The sequence below is a fragment of the Vigna unguiculata genome, chromosome 9, assembly GCF_004118075.2.
Source record: "Vigna unguiculata cultivar IT97K-499-35 chromosome 9, ASM411807v1, whole genome shotgun sequence".
Taxonomy (NCBI): Eukaryota; Viridiplantae; Streptophyta; class Magnoliopsida; order Fabales; family Fabaceae; genus Vigna; species Vigna unguiculata.
In genome coordinates, this window is record NC_040287.1 from 41,944,600 (window position 1) to 41,963,592 (window position 18,993).

General features: G+C 25.2%; 1 protein-coding gene across 1 annotated transcript; it reads right to left on the reverse strand.

The window, feature by feature from the left end:
• Positions 1–11,693: 11,693 nt before the first annotated feature.
• LOC114164533 (auxin-responsive protein SAUR50-like) lies at positions 11,694–12,300 on the reverse strand. Its single transcript, XM_028049243.1, has one exon. The coding sequence runs from the start codon at positions 12,276–12,278 to the stop codon at positions 11,973–11,975; it is 306 nt and encodes a 101-aa protein (XP_027905044.1). The 5' UTR covers positions 12,279–12,300; the 3' UTR covers positions 11,694–11,972.
• Positions 12,301–18,993: the final 6,693 nt, after the last annotated feature.

Genomic DNA, 18,993 nt, shown 5'->3' on the forward strand with positions numbered 1-18,993 from the left:
AAACAAGTTAGGAAGACTAGTCCTCAATGCAATTCCCAGATTTTCTTAACCTCTCAAAGATTAATAAAAAAAAAAAAAAAGGGTATGAAATATATCAATTCCAACAATGTCTTGTTCTGGAACAGCTCTTCTTTTTGCTGTTCACTTGCGGAATTAACATTTTTTTGCTTGTGCTTTTTGTCAAATTCACCATAAATAACGAGCTCGGAACTTGAAAGACATGTTCCATAACAAACAAGTAGGTTGGTTTAGTTTTCAAAAAATGTCAGATATAACTCACATTGCTTTCATAAAACAAACCTCCTACTTCTGAAATGTGTTGTATAAGAAAATTTGAGTAAAGTTTTTATTGTCTTTTAATTTTGGATTAAATATAATTTTAATACCTAAACTTTGATCTAAAATTGAAAATCGTTTTTTTTTTCTTCAAAATTTTGATATATTTTGATCCCTAAATCTTAAAAATTAATGGATATAATACTTTAACTCAATCTCTATTTTTTTGACATGTCAATGCGTTTCTCAGCTGATATTAAAGCGAGAATATGTCAAATGGTGTAAACAATTTAAATGGTAGCATAAAACGCGTTTGATACGTCAAAAAAAAATTAATGTAATTGAATTAAAATGACTATGTCCATTTATTTTTAAAGTTTAGAAACCAAAATACATATAAGTTTCGATCAATGACAAATTCCAATTTCGTGTCAATGTTCAAAGACTAAAAATATATTTAACTATTTAATTTTATTGTTGTCTAAACCTTTCACATAGACAAATCAACTTATAACCCCTACATGCATGTGGAGCTCCTTATATTGAATATAATGTCAAAACTAATAAAATGGTTAAATATATTTTTATTCTTACTAAGATGAAAAATCAAATTTATTTTTATTCTAAAATTTGATACATTTTGATCTTAAAATATTAAAAATGAATTAATATAATTTTTTTAATTTAATGATATCAACTTTTTTTAGCTTATTAAATGATGTTTAAAACTTATATTTGAATAAAATGTGTCAAAACAAAATAAAAAACTTAACGGTATTCTAAAACACGTTTTACACAGAAAAAAAAAGAAGTTAATGTAATTGAGTTAGAAACCTATATTTATTTATTTTTAAAATTCATATATCAAATATTAAAATTTATAACATAGACAAATTCTAATTTTAATTTTATGTCAAAATTTAAAAAGAAAACAAATATTTAATCCTTAATAAAATCAACTTATTAATTTGAAGTATGGAACTATATAAAAAAAAAGCAAGATATTAAATATGCACACGAGGCTACATACATACATAAATATTAGTTTTATAATAAAGAAAAATATAAAAAAAAGTGAGAAAAAGGTCATTAACAAATTTTGAAAATGAGACTTATATGTTGCCAATTTATTACTCGTAACTTAAGTAATTGGAATGATTTGAGAAGAACAAAATTCATATTTTTATACTAAGAAATTCATTTATTATATTTGGATAAATTTTGAAATTTAATAAATCAAGAAAATAATAAAACTTTACCGCCCAACATTTATATATATAACATTAAAGTATGACCTATAAAAGAATTTTACAATTTTTTATTAATATTAAAATGTATGATTGAAGAGAAACCCGTAAAAGTACTTTTACATGATGAATATTTTCAATTAAAGGCATATACATGATTAAGAATATATAATTATTTAATTAAATAAATTCACCTTTTTGCTATAAGGACGTATTTGGTGGTTAGAAAACATAGAGACCACTTTTTTTTTTTTTTCTGTTTATGACTATCTATTGTATTGATAGAGGGAAAAGTAAACACAACGTATAAGTTAAGGTTAAATAAATGTGTAAAATTTATAAATATTCTAGAATGTTATCATATGGTTATTAGTTTTGTTATCATTTGGTTGATATAATGGTTATCAATAAATATTCTAGAATGTTATCATATGGTTATAGCAAAAAGGTGAATTTATTTAATTAAATAATTATATATTCTGGTAACGATCAATTTATTAAATATAATAATTAAAATTTGTTGGTTGATATACATTAGTATATTAAATGAGATCTCACAATATTTTTATTTTGGAGGAAGAAGTAGATATGAGATCTTAAAATAAAAATAGTTAAGGTCAATTAATATCATTATTATGACTTCAACATTAAATATTAAATACATATAAACATTTTTTGGATTTGATACAACATTTGAGAAGAGGAAAGATATGGAGATTTATTGATTTATTGTGTTAGAATCGAGTGATTACTACAAGATTAAAAATTATAACTGTTAGTTATGGTATAACTTTTTTTATTTGTGAATGTAACTTTTCAAACATTTTGAATTCATTGTAATCTAACCAGCTTAACTTCTATTATCACAGAATAATTGATGTCACCTATCATATAATTATTTAAATGAAAGCAATTATTATATCAATTATATAGAGAACATTACAATATTTATTTTATATAACAATTACAAAGACAATTAAAATGGTTTGGATATAGTAGTTGTTTTTTTAACTGATATTGAAAATAAATATTACATCAATTCTTTGTCAATGTAATATCTAATTTTTATCATAGTTATAAAATCTATCAATATAAAAGATAATATTAATGTTTACAAAATTTTTGTAGTATCTATTTTTTCATATTTCTTTTATAAAAAAACGACATATTATTAACGTACGAATTCATACATATATTTACAATAATATTCCACATGTGAATGAATCTATTGCCCATAAATATTGTAAAACATGTATATATCTCCAAATGTTTGTCCTGTTATTTTATTTTATATATATATATATATATATATATATATATATATATATATATATATATATATATATATATATCAATCTTCTCAATTTCTTTGAATTTCACATGTTCTCTTCTAGACTGAAATCATCTAGCACTTAAGTCTCCTATATATATGAATGAAAAACTCAATTATTTATAACTTTGATTCTCAAATCAACTATACTTAAAACACATACAATAATTATAATGATCAATGAACAGTGTATGCTCAAGTATGTTCTATTTATTGTATTCTAATATTCTAGTAGACCTGACTCTAGATTAGGTATGTCAGGTCAAAAGTGTCTTAATATTTAATTAGTATGTTTTGTATTTTTGTAACGTAATAAATTTATTTAAATGTATATTATCAGAACCACATCCACTTATCTTATACGATACATAAACATTATACATAATATTTAGATTTTTAAAATTAAAAGAATTTAAAATCACGAGTTAAAGAAAAAAAAAGAGACATTGTCAGTTATAAAGGAAAATAATGGGTGTAAGAAGTGTGTATGAAAGTCAAATTTAACTTAAGTTGAGAGAGGACATGAGATAAAAAAATAGAAATAAAATGGTATTGTATATTAAGAAGTAAAAATATGTAAAAAAAATATAATGATTTTATATTATTTCATACCACGACTCGATTACGACTCGGTAGTGTGACTTTGACTCTAATACCAATTATTAGGATCGAGTGTTTATTACTAGGTCAAAAACTATAGTTATTAGTTAGGGCGCAACTCTTTTTACTTCAAAATGTATTTGTTCAAACGTCACGATTCGATTATGACTCGGTCTACTTGACCTTTGTCACATGATGATTGATGTCACATGTAATAAGACAAATTTTTTTTTTTTTATTTAAAAGAGAATCCGAATGGTTTAGATGGTGAGTGATTGATTTGAATGGTAACAAAAAAGGGAAAGAATGAAGACGATATTGAACGATGTAGAATGGATTATGCATCATTATCAGCACCACCTCTTTGCTCTTCGCCATTCTTTTCTTCAAACTACACCAACTACTTCATCATAATGTTTTTTGTACTCATATTTCATATATTCAATGTAACGTGAATCGATTCTAATGGATCAAATTATTATGATATGATGTGTGTTGACCAAAAGGGTCTTTAGGAATGTGCCAATTCTTGGATTGTATACATATGAATATGAATATCCCATTTCGTTCATAATCCCAACAAATATGGCTGTAAAATGAGAATAACTGAATTCTTTCTTAGCTTTTGTTATGACCAAATTTTAGGTTAGGATTTTTAAAAGCAAAAAATGATAACATCATTTTTTATAATAAAATATATAACATTAGTTAATGCTTAAATTAAAACATAACACTTTTGATAAAAAAAATTATATAATTTATTTTAATGAAAAAAACATCGTCTTAATGGTTAAGGTTGAATGAGGAACATAAGAAGGACCTTTTTCAGAGCTTGCCACTCTAAAATTGTGAGTAACCTGGTGAATGACCACGATACATCACTTACCCCTGTTAAAACCCACCCACCTCATTAATAAAGGTAGTATATTACCTAATTTTATTTTCACAGATCATTCACTCAATTTCTAAACTTCAATCAATTATTTACTTTTATCTATCGTTTTTTATGAGTTCTATTATAACATTAGTTTCACCCTATTTTTCTATTATATCTGTTATTTTCTTTTAAAAACTTTATATATAGGATTTTATTTTATTATTTTGCATCGATTGGTTTAATTTTATTTTTTTTGTGAGGATAAGTTGCTCCATTTTAAAGGTTACCACATATTTTATTCAAATATTATTTTTTGTTTTGGTACAGTGATATTTTTTGACTGCAAAGGAAAATAAATAATTTCTTCTTCTCTTTCAAAAAATTAAGCTCCAAAATTTTTTAAGCGTATTTTTTATGCAAATGTGCTTGTCCAAGTCCAATTGTACTAATTAGTCATTAGAATGTTCAGGAACTTAAATTAAATTAGGACTCAATTATATATATATATATATATATATATATATATATATATATATATATATATATATAAAATATGAAAACGTTTTTATCTCTAATTAATGTGAGATCTCCGATATGTTTTATCATATCAAAATTGTAGGATTATGTTTCATATGTTATGGTTATAGTCATTGAAAGATTATGAAACCTTAAGACAATAATGTAATGGGTCTTTATTCTTATATAGTGTTTAATTTTGTTTATTTTATCCAATGTGAGACTTTTGAGTCACATTTGGACTATTCCCAATAATCTCACCTCAAGGGTGAGTCCCTTGTTTTTTTTTTTCTCTTTTCCTTTTTCATATGATATATATTTTCCTTCATGTGTATGGTGACCCATTTCGGTTATGGTTATGCGGTCAGTCACCGGAACCATCGACTCTAATACCACTGATAGGTTATATTTTTTCACATATATATGGTTTATTTCTAATTGATATGAGATCTCCGATATGTCTTATCACGTCAAAATATATACATCTTAAACTTAATACTAGATACTAACTGAATAGATTTTAATTCATGACTATAATATCATGATAATAAGTAGATTTTAAACATAACTCAACGCTATAAATCAACTTTTGTAAGATGAAATCTATCCTGATTATATATTATAAAATCGTTTTATTTCTAGTTGACATGTGATTTCCAACAAAATAGAATAAGTAATTTCAATTATGCATAAGATTTCTATAAGAGTTCATTCATGAAAAATTATGAACCAATTTTTTTCATTCATAAACAATTTGTTGTTTATGCGCATGTAATGTAATAGGCGATTGATTATCTCATACGGAATAACTTGAATTATTGATTTATTCTATAAAATGAATTATTTACTTTGCACTATAGCTGATAAAAATAATAATTAAAAAGCAATTATGATTATTTTCTTTATGATAAATGTATAAAAGATAAACTAAACAGAAAAATATCTGAACCAAAGATTGATGATATATTTTACAATATGAAGTTGGAAGTTGCACGCAATAGAATTTGGGGCCAGGGGAGGGATAAGATAAAGTAGGCAATGGGATGATAAAGTAGTGATTCTAATAAGAGAACATGTGAACTTGCCTCTACAAATATCAACCTGATGAGGGTGGAGCCTAACCCTTTGTCCTTTTTTTATTACAACAATTTTTCTTTTATTTCTTCACAATTATAATTTTCAGTTTTTATTATAATTACAACATTTTTATAAGCTTCTTAAAACAAATCTTTAAACTAAATAAAAATAATTACTCTAGATATCATCACAAATAAGGAAATTAATGGACGAACTTCTTCGGGCATTATAGACTTTTAACAATATATGTAGATGTTTGGGCTTATTTTGGTGAGATTATTAATATTTTATCTGCCTAACAACAGAACGGTTTTTTTAGGTAGAAAGAAAACAATTTCAAATGTCATTATTATCTATATGTAACTAAAATATTTCCTTATTTTGAATTTTATTCTACAAAATTATAAAATAATTGATAAAACCGAAATTATGTAGGAAATTAGTCAGACAATATTGTAAATAGTGTTTAAAAATTGGTATTAATTTTAATTGTTATCTTTAAATAATTTTAACTTTTAACACTCTCTCTATATAATTTAAGAACTTTATACTAATATATCAGTTAAAGGTAACTAAGAGGCAAATAGGATTGGAGATTAATTAACCTTATTTTTCAAGTTATATTAAAAGATCGTGTAATTACTGTAAAAAAGTTAGTGATAGCAAAAAATTGTCTTTGAATTTATTCACGGATTATTCACAATTAAAAATTTATTAGTAAAATGATTATCAATCATTTTTATTAATAGAGTGTGATATTCGTCAGTAATTATTGATAATAAAAAATTTATTGATACATGGTTATTAAATATCCATCTACAATCATTGATGAATTTTAGTTGTTATAAATATTGTGATTTTGTCTTTTTCTTTTCCCTTCTCTTCATTTTTTCCCTTACTTCTTGCTCCTTTCCTTTCACCTTCTTTCTCCTCTCTTCATCGCCTTCCACAATTGTTGTCATCACCACCTCGTTCACGATCATCGTCTCTAGTTCTCTTTGGCGACCACCATAGTCAGGGTGTTAATGTGTCATTATTATCATGGTTTATGTTCCTCTTTCTCCTTCTCCTTTTTCTCTCCCTCCTCCTTTTCTTCTTCCTCATCTTCCCTTTATATATATATATATATATATATATATATATATATATATATATATATATATATATATATATATATATATATATATATATATATATATATATATAAATATTTCTTATAAGACTTATTAAAAATTATAAATTATTGAAAAAATTAATTATAAGATATATTATTTGATAATATAAGTTATAATTTATTGATAAATTTTATGAGTTTTACCGATACATATATTACAAAAGATTTAACTTTTATTGATAAAAAATTGTCTTAAGTTACATTTTATTGATAAAAATTTGTCGAGAGTTACAAAACCTTTTTCAATTTATTAAATATTTATTAAAAAAATTGACTAAAATTACACAATACGATGTTAAGTAGATGAAAACCAATTAATGCTTCAATAACTTAAAGTTTATTTTGAATTAAGACATCACATCTTTATGTTTATTTTGAATTCTTAAAATTTTAAATGCACTAAAATAAAAAATGAGAAGAAAATACTATTTCATATAAAAATTTAATAGTTTGGAAGATAACTATTGAGTATGCTTCTAATTATTTAATATTAATGTATTTATGTTATCGTTATTTGTTATTTCATGTTCTTTGGTATTAATATTAGAAAATAAATTAATTTTTAAAACTCAATTTTCTTAAAATATTATCTCCCTTTTAATGTAATTATTTTTTCAAAATATTTAGTTAACATTTAAAAATACTACTGTATAAGCATGTGAGTATATTTCTATCTCGTAAAGATAAATATAAACATGAATTTCTCCTTCACATAATAAAATAAATAAATATAATCTAAGGGTACTATTAATTTTGAGACTCCATAAAATTTTTACATGCTTTATTTATATATATATATATATATATATATAAGTTGATTTTTTTAATGATTAAATACCTTAAAAAGTAAGTTGTCAATCATTTAGGATATGTTTTGACTGGGGAGAGGATTTGAGAGAATTAATGGATGAATTTGAGAGGTGGTGCTGTTTGGATCAAGAGAAAAATAATATTATTTGAAATGAAAGTTTGTGTATGATTTGATGAATACAATAGATTTAAAAAAAAAATTATTCTTGAAAATACATGTGATATAAATTTAAATATAATGATAACAATAATTATTATAATACATATACAAATTAAAACTAAATAATCTACTTTGACAAAGAAGAATTAATTTTAAATATATCAAAAGCCATTGAATAGATTCTACAAAGTTAATATATTCAAGAAATCAATTCTTAAAATATTAAAATATTAAAACCTCTATAATTAGTTATGGAAATTAATATACATATTATAATCGATTATGAAAATATGTAAAAATTTTGAGAATTGGTTCCGAACGCTTATATTCACAAACAATGATACTACAACTACATTTTTTTTTATTCTTATATTTCATTCTCTAACATAATTTAGTGTGAATTATTGATTAATATAATATTATCATTTCTTTTAAAAGAATCAATAGTTTATCCTAAACCACGTTAGGGAATAAAAAATGAGAATAAAAAAATAAAGTCAAAGTAAAATCTTTCCATATTCACAATCAAATGGAGTGTTTTGTAAGAACAAAATTTGGAAGATGCAGAAGCAGAAGTAGAAAGAGTAAAAGAATGGTCATTTGAGTAATATTACTTTGTTTCCTTACAAATCTTATCGATTAAGTGAAGATGGTTCAACACCTCTCTTCTTCATATTCATCTTCATACATTTATGTGAATCAAAAAAATAAACAACAACAAACATACAAATATTCATCACTCGTTAATGTGTGAATACATTAAATTTTTATAAGCAAACATAACCTTCCTTGGTGTGAAAAAACATTTTTCATAATCCTATATTTAACACAAAGTCTTGAGTTAAGATGTTAAATAAAAGATATCTATTTTATTTTTTAATAAATATTTAATTTATGGTTATGCTTATTTAAATTAGGACTTTTGGCTGAACACCACTTCTTTATTACCTCACTCATATATTACACTTGTAGAAAAATGTTGAAAAAATTATGTAATGTATAAGTTACGTCATATTTAATGCAAATCCCATCAAAAATCCAGACAAATCATGTGACGTAATCCCATTATATAACCTCTACTACTCTCATATATAATCTTGCTCCACCAAAACAATCTTGTTCTTATTCCATAAAATTCTCTTTTTTTTTTTTTTTGCCACACACAACACACAAGATTGATTTAGTTTTTTTAATGCACAACTCCTTTTGTTTAACTTTTAATGGTTATATCTAAAAAATATTTGTAGAAAGTTAATATTTTTAAACAAGCAAATAATTTGATTAACGAAACGAATGTGCGTACATGTCAAAAGCTATTATTTGTATTTCATGTTGATGTTTTCCCTAACAACTTGCAATTAATGGTACTTCATACATTCAAATATATAAACCCATGAGGTGTTCCAATTAAGTGATAATACAAGAATACTATATAAGAGATACATCTTTTATTTTTTTTATTCAAAATAATTTGACACCGATTACACATATAAGATATTTGACATCACTTTGACATCCAAAATCTTAAAATAATAGTGTTATGAATATTTATTCTTATATAATGTTTAACTTTATTTTTTTTATCTAACATAAAATTTTTTGACTCACTTGAATTTTTGACTACCAGTTTTTGACTTTCACTTATATATTAAAAATATACTTACGACTAATTAGTCCGTATACCAACAACGTAAACAAATTTTAAAATTATCTATGAAACTAATATACATGATAGGTTTATAGAGTTCCAGCAAACATTATTTTAAAAATCATTTTATTATTGGTTAATCAAGACAAAATCTTTATAATAAATAATGTTTTACACCATTAATATGTAAAAAATGAAATTATAATATTAATATCAATATATAATATTTAACATGTAAAAATTAAATATCTTTACTAAAGCCTTTCTACTCTTATACTTTTTAATGCAGTGTTTTTCTTCTAGGCACGTTTTATATTTTCATAAGACTAAATTCAAAATCTTAAATCAATAAACCAAGTTCATCACGACTCGAACATTATTAATTTGAGGTTTAGTTTGGATAGATTTTATAAAAATGAACACTCTAAAAAGATAGAAAAAATATTTATTTAATCTTTTAGAAAGTAAAATGCAAAAAAATAAAATATAATTTTAAGTCAAGAAAGTAATTGATTTTGGTTAAATATGTTTTTAACTCTTAAATTATTAGAATTCTTTATTCTCCCAAACTTTTTATATATTTTAATTCTTAAGATAAAAAAAATGAATAAGTATAATTTTTTTTAATATAACTGCATTAAATTTTTTGATATGTCTAGATACATTTAAGTTTTTTTATACATACTCTTTTGATATATTTTAACTTAAATATTAGTATGTAACATAATTTAACATATTCAAAATATTTAATATAATTGAGTTAAATGAGTTATGTCAATTTATTTTTAAAATTGATAAACCAAATCTAATCATATTCAAGTTTATGAACTAAAATAGTATTTAACTTATTTTATAAGGTTTTGCTTAATATATATTGGTTGAAGAAATGAATATTAACAATATAAGGAGGTGAATATGATAACAGTGTAGGGTGTAGTGTAGGTATGGTAGTCATCATGTTGGCCCGCAGGTTAGAGTGAAACCCTGGGCCTTCTTCAATTTCCTACTTTACAGTTTGGTTTTCCGTGTGCTAAGGGACCCTCTCTTTTCAAATCATGTGCCTTTCATATTTTTTTTATATCACTTATCTCAACATTTTCGCCAACAGTCAATACCACAAATAAACCTTCAAAATAAAAAAAAAAACTAAATATCATATTAGATAAAAAAAATCACAAAAATTTGCATTCAAGATAGATAATATTTTATATGAATATATAGTCTCTCTCCAATATAAAGTTAGAACAATTGGTTCGTGTAACAAAGTATTCACAGTATTATTTTATGTTTTTGAAATTTAATTTATGAACAAATTTGTATTACTGTCAAAATTTTTAAGGGAAGAAAGAATGTAAACTTTACTATTAAAATTCTCTTTCTCGTGATAAAACAGTCCGATCAAAGTGATCTCTGATTGTAAAGTTTCAACGGTCATAACTGTTCGTGTGTGTGGCGTATATTATTTAGAGCAGACACGGATGATGCATCAAATAAAATAGTAAAATCTAACCTTGGACGAATATTATACTGATAAGGTATATTTTTTTTACGCCACTCAAATATTGTTCACCATATATAGAGATATTTTGTAGCTTTAGAGTTAATTAACTAGTTTTCACGTGCTAACCAGTAAAATAGTTCATTAATTACTTATATTAAAAGGTTACATTATTTTATCGTCATAAATTATATTATGCGATAATTTTTATTAATCGATAATTCATAAATTTTTACTGTAATATAACTGTTTATAAAAGAAATATAAGATAGACTGAATTTTTTTTATCGTAATATTTTTTTTATTGACTGAAAATACAAAAGTTGTTTCACTCACAAAGAGCATTATTCATGTGTTCATGTGTGTAAACATTGAAAAGCATATAGAGTGCATATTTATAGGAAGATGTTGCAGAAGAGAGAGAAAGGAGAAATGGAAGAGAAGAGTTGTAGAGAGACAACATAGACATATATGTGTATGTATATATATGTAGATAATAATATATGGGTTCTCTTAATTAATTCTCCAACAGGGTACATTACTGGATGGTTCACCTCTGTGGGAAAAATGGGTGGTTTCTAGTACATTTACAATCTAAAGTAGGAGATAGTAACAACATTGTTTGATGCTCTAAAATACAAACCTGGTTTATACATATAAAGAAAGAAAGGGTGAAGAGAAGAAGAGAAAGTCAGAGAAGCAGTGAAGCAGCTTGGTTTTGTGGTCCTTATAAAAAGGAAAAATGGTAAGTGAAGTCCGTCATCGGAGCATGGAGGTGAGAGACTCGAAAACGTGTTGTTGGCATGGAATGGTGAGACCCTTATCGTGATCGAAGCCAAACTCTTCTTCTGCCTGGTGGAGAAGAGTTTGGAACTCAGGGCGATTGAGGAAGGAAATAGGGACAATATATCTGCTTCTGTTTTCTCCGACGTAGACAACGAAGTGACCTTTGGGGACGTCCAAGCGAAGGCCATGATCGTCTTTCCTGCCTAAGCTGGAACACCTCTTGAGGATTTGCTTGATGAGTGGTGGTTGAGGGAGTTTAGTTGATTTTCTGAGAGCCATTGTTTGGAGAAAGGTTGTGAAAGGGAAAAGGGAAGGTGGTGGTATTTATGGATAGCTTTGGGGAGAAAAGTAAGTGGTAGATTTAGAAACAGACTCATGTGGGGTTGTGGGGACAAATCAAATTAGCTTAGGACCGTCTTGGGGGTCCTATGGCTGCTTAAGGGAGCTAAGAACTTCCCCTTGTTGCCCTTTCCATAGACACCATGGCCCATTTCTCTCTACACACTTATTATTTCTAATATCAATAATTATTATTTTTATTAAATTTTGACAATTTTCTTATACAATTTTAAGTTGTATCTTCTAAGTGATTTTTTTATTTTTTTCATTTTCTTATTCTCAATATTTTAAAGTTATTTAAAAGATGACACTTCATGTTATAAAAAAATTTATCAAAATTTAGTAGTTTTAAAAAATATTAAATAATGTGTCTAACTCTTATTCATAAAATATTAAATGAAAGTATATATATTTATTGTTTTACACTTCTGAAAAAAATTTAATAATTTCAAAACTTTGTTATGTGTTATTTTTTTTATATGTACGTTGTACTACATGAATTAATTTATTGTGTATATACAAATAGAAAAATTATATTTTTCATTCATGAATTAACCTTTTAAATTTATTTGAGAATCAAATATGAAAGATATCACTTAAGATTAAAATGTATATTTTTTCACTAAAATTCATTTAAATATTTTGACTTAAACTATCAATACAAGTAAACACTCATAATATTTAACAAAGTTTTAACATTTACAAACTTTCAAAAAATATACAACCAAAAGATCATAGGAACTTTTCAAAGGAGGTAAGAAAATTTTTAAGATTTTTGAATTTTTGAAATAAATATAAAAAAATAATGGAGCATAATTTAAAATATATATTTTTCGTTTGTTGTTTTTTTTTTTGAGAAAACTAATACTTTTTTATTTTCTTTTTCAAAACTTCTTTCATCATTTTTTCTTCTTTCTTTTTGTCATTTTTATTATATTTGTGAGTGAGGTACTCATCTTTGCCATTTATTTCCCAAGCAATCTTAACATAATTTCCTAGCTTCCTAAGATGAGGGAAAACATGATATTTTTCTCTTTAAGCTCATATAAGAAAAAGATATTTAAGGCTTAAAGGGACTACCAATGGATTAATATTAAAGTAAGTTTATTTGACCAAGTATCTAGAAATAAGAAATGCCTCAATCATATCAGATCATTCACATTCACTTAAGATGTAAAATAAATGATATTAGAGTATACACACAACATGAGCAAGTCACTAAAAAAATTAGGAATGGTACATGATGGTTTATCCTTTTCATTAAAGCTAAAAGCTAATACAACTAAAAACTCTTTTAGAAAAGATTTAATGAAACAATTCTCAAAATCAACTCAATTAGTAAATCATAGAAACAATCCACTCATATCAACATAACTCCTATTTCTTTAGATTTATGACCGTTCCGGTTATCGAATCAAATCCTAAAATCTAATGTAAATATCTTTTATTAAATTTTTTTCAAAAACAAATTAAAAATGCAAATTAAACAACAAAAAACATAAACAAAAATCAAAATAGAAAACAAAATAAATTATTTTCCCACACCTTCATATTTTTTTCTTTGCATTCTATATATATCGAATATATCGAGGATAATGCATGGATTTAGTGAAAGTACTTCAAACTAAAGTATATAGATTTGGAGTATGAAATTAGATATTAATAGGTAATCTGATAGTGGATGACACAATAGGCTAAACAAATGAAAAATCTGACTAGAATAGGTTCTAACTATGACTTTAATAATATGTCAATAAAAGAATTTTAAATCTAACTCAGTCCCACAAAATCAGATTATAAGATAAAATTTGTATTGATATTATACTCTAAACAAGCTTTATGAGTAATTAATTAACTTGCTGGCGTGTTTTTAATATATGAGGAAAGCGTCGCACTGCCTTGCTCATTCTTCATTTTTCACACACACTGATTACATGCAACATCCTTCATCTTTATCTGTCCTGCATAATTTTTATTAATTAAAAAAACTATTTTTTTTATTCTATCAACGTACCTTTCTCAATTCATAACTCACACTTCACTTAATTTGTTTTTTCTAAATGACGTAAGATAGAAAATAGAAAGAAATATGGAGTACGATTTTACTAAAAGTCGGAATGAATAAATATATTTTGTCGTTTATATTTACAGTTGTGAAAGTGGAAATAGGTAGAATAGTGAGAAGAAGAAGCATGCCCGCAGTTTCCCATGTTTCCACGAAGTATTTAAGAAAATTTGCACAAAAATTAAATAAAAATGAAAAGGTGAAAGATTTAACACGACCCATTTCTCATAGGCCGTGATGAAATAATATCAATACATTGCATGCTCTTTTGGCACCATTTTCAACACCAAGGATGGAGAGTTGCAGGTTCCATTTCTGATACCTTTTTATAATCCTCTATTATGTCAAAATTATGTCTAAATCTATTTTTCTGATTTATTTAAATAGAAAAGTCCGGCCTGTGAGAGATTTATTATTAAAATATGTACTAAATGGAGAGGAAAGTAAACAATTTATTGTTTTCTTTTATATATTAATTATCAAGGTTCATATATTAGAATTGCAATTGAATGAATTTAGAGAAGGAAAAGGTTATTAGATTCCCTTTTAAGATATTTTTCATCTTTTTTATTTGTGAGTTGTGAAAATATTTCGTGTGTATTTGGTGTGATGGTATCTCATGAATATTCATGAATATAAGATATGAAGAAGATTTTAAATATTATTATTGGGAATCTAAACGTGAATTCAAGTCCTATATTTAGTAAAATTAAAGAGTTGAGCATCATATAAAGTTGAAGACTCATAAATTTATTATTTTAAAATTTTTGGATAAGAATATTATCAATTTCTTATGTGTGAGTTGAGTTTATATCTCATTGGTGATATATATGTCGAGTGATCATCTTTCGAAATACTTAACATATATATCATTGAAATGATATTAAGTGATTTTTAAAGTATTTTTTTTTTATTATTGACGTAAAAACATGTTTTGGTGGGTCTATTTTTCATTTTCTTGGTATCGAAATAGCAATTTAAAGTGAGATTATTATTAGTTGTAAGAATAATGAAAAGGAGCGTGGAAGAAGGATAAAGAATTATTGAGTTGATAGTACAAACACATGCAATGCAATGTTATGAGTTGACAGTTGAATGCAGGAGTTCACATGCTTGCATTAAACTTTGCTGCCACCACGGGGGAGAATTTTTCTTCAACTTTATGTCCTTTCTATTTCATCTTTTCTCTTTTGCATTATTATTATTATTATTATTCTTATGATTAATAACAATTTTCTTTATATAGAAATCACCACCACTCTACCCTTTTCATAGCAACATCAATCTATTTATACATATGACTATCTTCGTAGGTAATCACATTTTTGTCGATTCATCACTTTCTTTTACAACTTTACAACTTTACAACTTCAATACCCTCATTCATACAAATCAAATTTCTAATCATATATTGGCGTACCATTCTTCTTGTACTTTTTTTCCTCTTAGGTCCCAACCTACTATACAAATTCAACTATAAAATAATGAAAAACATTTATCATCATAAATTTTAACTGTAATTTTATGAAGTTCACACTTATTTATATATTATAAATTCATTTTATTTTTAATTGATAAAAAATCTTTAACATGATGATGCTTAATATCTATCTACTCAATATTTTATTAATAACAATCTTTTGAAAAGAAAAAAAAAACATGATTAAGTGATAATCTATAGAAAAGGTTCACAGGAAGGTAAAATTAACCCATTCCAAGCTTATATGACAAAAGACAGCACACACGTGTAATTTAATAACATTAAACTTTAGAAATGAGTGAAGGACAATAAAAATTTTAAAACGTTATTGTGGACATTATTTATTTTAAGACAACAGTTAATAATATTAAAAGATTTTAAATGTTACACGTTCATCGTTATTATAATCTTTTAATGAACATTTCTTCTATATACTTTCGATAAGTTTTGATTTTTTTTAGTTCATTAAACATTGTTTAAACCACTTTATTTCATATTTTTAAAGACTAGCCAAACAAATTCAAGGAAAAAAAATTACTGCAGAGAAAAAAAACCAAAAATATTAGAGATAAAAAACTATAAAATAATCGTTTTTAATGAGTCATGTAACCAATGAGTTTAAAAATAAAATCCAATATCCAAAACTCTCGTTTAAATGGGTTAGTAAAAAAGTTTTGCTTGTATATGTAAATCGGTTTTATAGGGCTGATTTGGACTTAAAAACTGCTTCTTAAAAACATCATATCTCCATTTATATTATTATTTCTCTTGTGAAGATAATATAAACGTTTGAGTTTGTTTTTTTTTTTTTATTTCTTACAAAAATGTTTTTTAAATAACTATGAGATTTGGTTATCGTGAACCATGACACCAATGTTAGTAATTTAAAGTAGATTGTGTCGAGAATAGTTAAAGTTCGACAAATTAACTTTTTTAATATATGTCTACAGTTTTCTTAAGTATATGTTTCTTTAATAAGAAAACCAAATTAATCCTCTAGAAAAATTCTGATTCTCTCGTGGGGAGCTCTAACATAAATGTATTGCTTTCAATTAATTCAATTTAAGAAATTAGCTATTTTCAGAAAATATCCGCATTTATTAATATCTTTTCTTTAGTACTTAACTAATTAAAGAGAAACAAAGCAAATTAATATCACCCACATAGAGATAGAGGCATTAGGGGATGATTTCATTAATTGAGTCAAAATTAGTAACATCAAATTGCTTCACAAGTACCAAGATTTATGGGACTCTGAATCAAGCCAAGTGGTTCAGTGGATTTGGGTTAATTAACAAAAAATTTCAACAGATGACATTAAATAACATATTGTTTTGTAATTATTTTAAAATTTTAAAAAATATACGAATATTTGTATACTATAACAATGTTTTAAATGTCATCACATTTTTTTAATAATTCTAAGAAATCGTACATATTCACGGGAAAGATAAATTTAATTTTCAAAATAACTCTGCATATTTATATAAAAATCCAACTAATTTATTCTTTTAAAAACTCAACCTCACAACTCTCTGGTCACAAAATTTGCATACCACAAGATCTTATTGTAAAAATGAACTAGAACGGATTATGTTATTCAATAAATTAACTAATACTTGCACCAAGTGATACATAAATCGAAATATATATGAGGAACAAAAATTGTACACAAACAAATTGAGAATAGACTGTAAGAGATTACTAAAATCATTCACTAAAAAAATATTAAAATGACAAGTTAATTTAAATTTAATTTTTTACCACTATCTATTATATTAATTATTATATTCAATCAATAATATATAATTGTTTCTCCTTTATTTTTAATTTATTTCTTTTAATTCAGTTTTAACTTATTATTTCAATAACTTTTTAATTATATATTTTAACTTTTTAATAGTGTGATACGATGATTATCTAATTGAAGTAATAGATTAAAAGTGAGTAAATGAAAAATACGTTAAAATATCATTATTACATAAAGATATATAATCGTGAAAAAACCCTAACTGTAACATAATTTTTTAAAAAATAATTTTTTGATTATTAAATTTCAGACAACTTCTTCCTACAATCTTGGATATCATCTTCTAAGTGATTTTTATTTTACCTTCCTCTCATTCTTAATATTTCAAAATCACTTAGAATATGACACTTGATGTTATAAGAGAAAGTTATCGAAATTTAATATTAATAGTAAAAATTTTATTGTGCTAATTTTTTATATTAATTGCGTTGTGGATTGTGAACACATAAACAGCAACAGATTCCTGAATCACAGTGTGAGTTTAGACATGGTAAAAGTTGAGAAAATAGAGATCGAAAAGGTTTGTATAATTTGCGTGGTGACTAAGGTTAGGATGATAAAAATGAAAGTGATGAGAGATGGAGAGAAAGGGAGTGGTTGGGGTGTGGTCCTGTTAACAATGTAGGCAACGCAGCAAAGGCATGCAGCAGAGAGAGGGCAGTAGCAATGGAGAAGCAGGGGTCACAATCAGCTATAAATTGGTCGAGAAAATATTAAATGTGGAAGGACTTCTGCACTTCCCTCTTTCTGCAGAATAACTACTCTACTGTCACCATTCACACCCAATATATCACTACCTACGTGCTTTTCTTTCTTCTCCATCTCTATGCATTAACTATGCCTCTCATCTCAACCAGTAGTACCTTCGTTGTACGTATCTCTCTGTATCTCTATTACCAGGCATCGCATGTGATCATCCTCTATTCATTCATTATCCCATTTCATACACCTCACCATTTTTTTTTCTTTTTCTCTCTTTTTTATTTTCAATGCCTCACTAATAAAGCCATCGAAAGCATCCAATTTTCTTACTAATCTTATGATCATTTTTGTGGTCTCTCACAGCTTAACATTCGGACACGGAAACTGCTTCTATCTAATTATGAGGCACCAAGGTGTCCACGCCATTCCATCATTGGATGATAAGACCCGCTATGTATTATCATTATTTCAATGGGGATTTTCAGACCTTATACTTGATAATACATAAATATAAAATTTTTGTTTTAGCTGTAACGTAACAAAATTGTTGGAGAATTGTGGCGCTGGTAGCAAGTTGTGTAATAAATGGTAAGCTTTG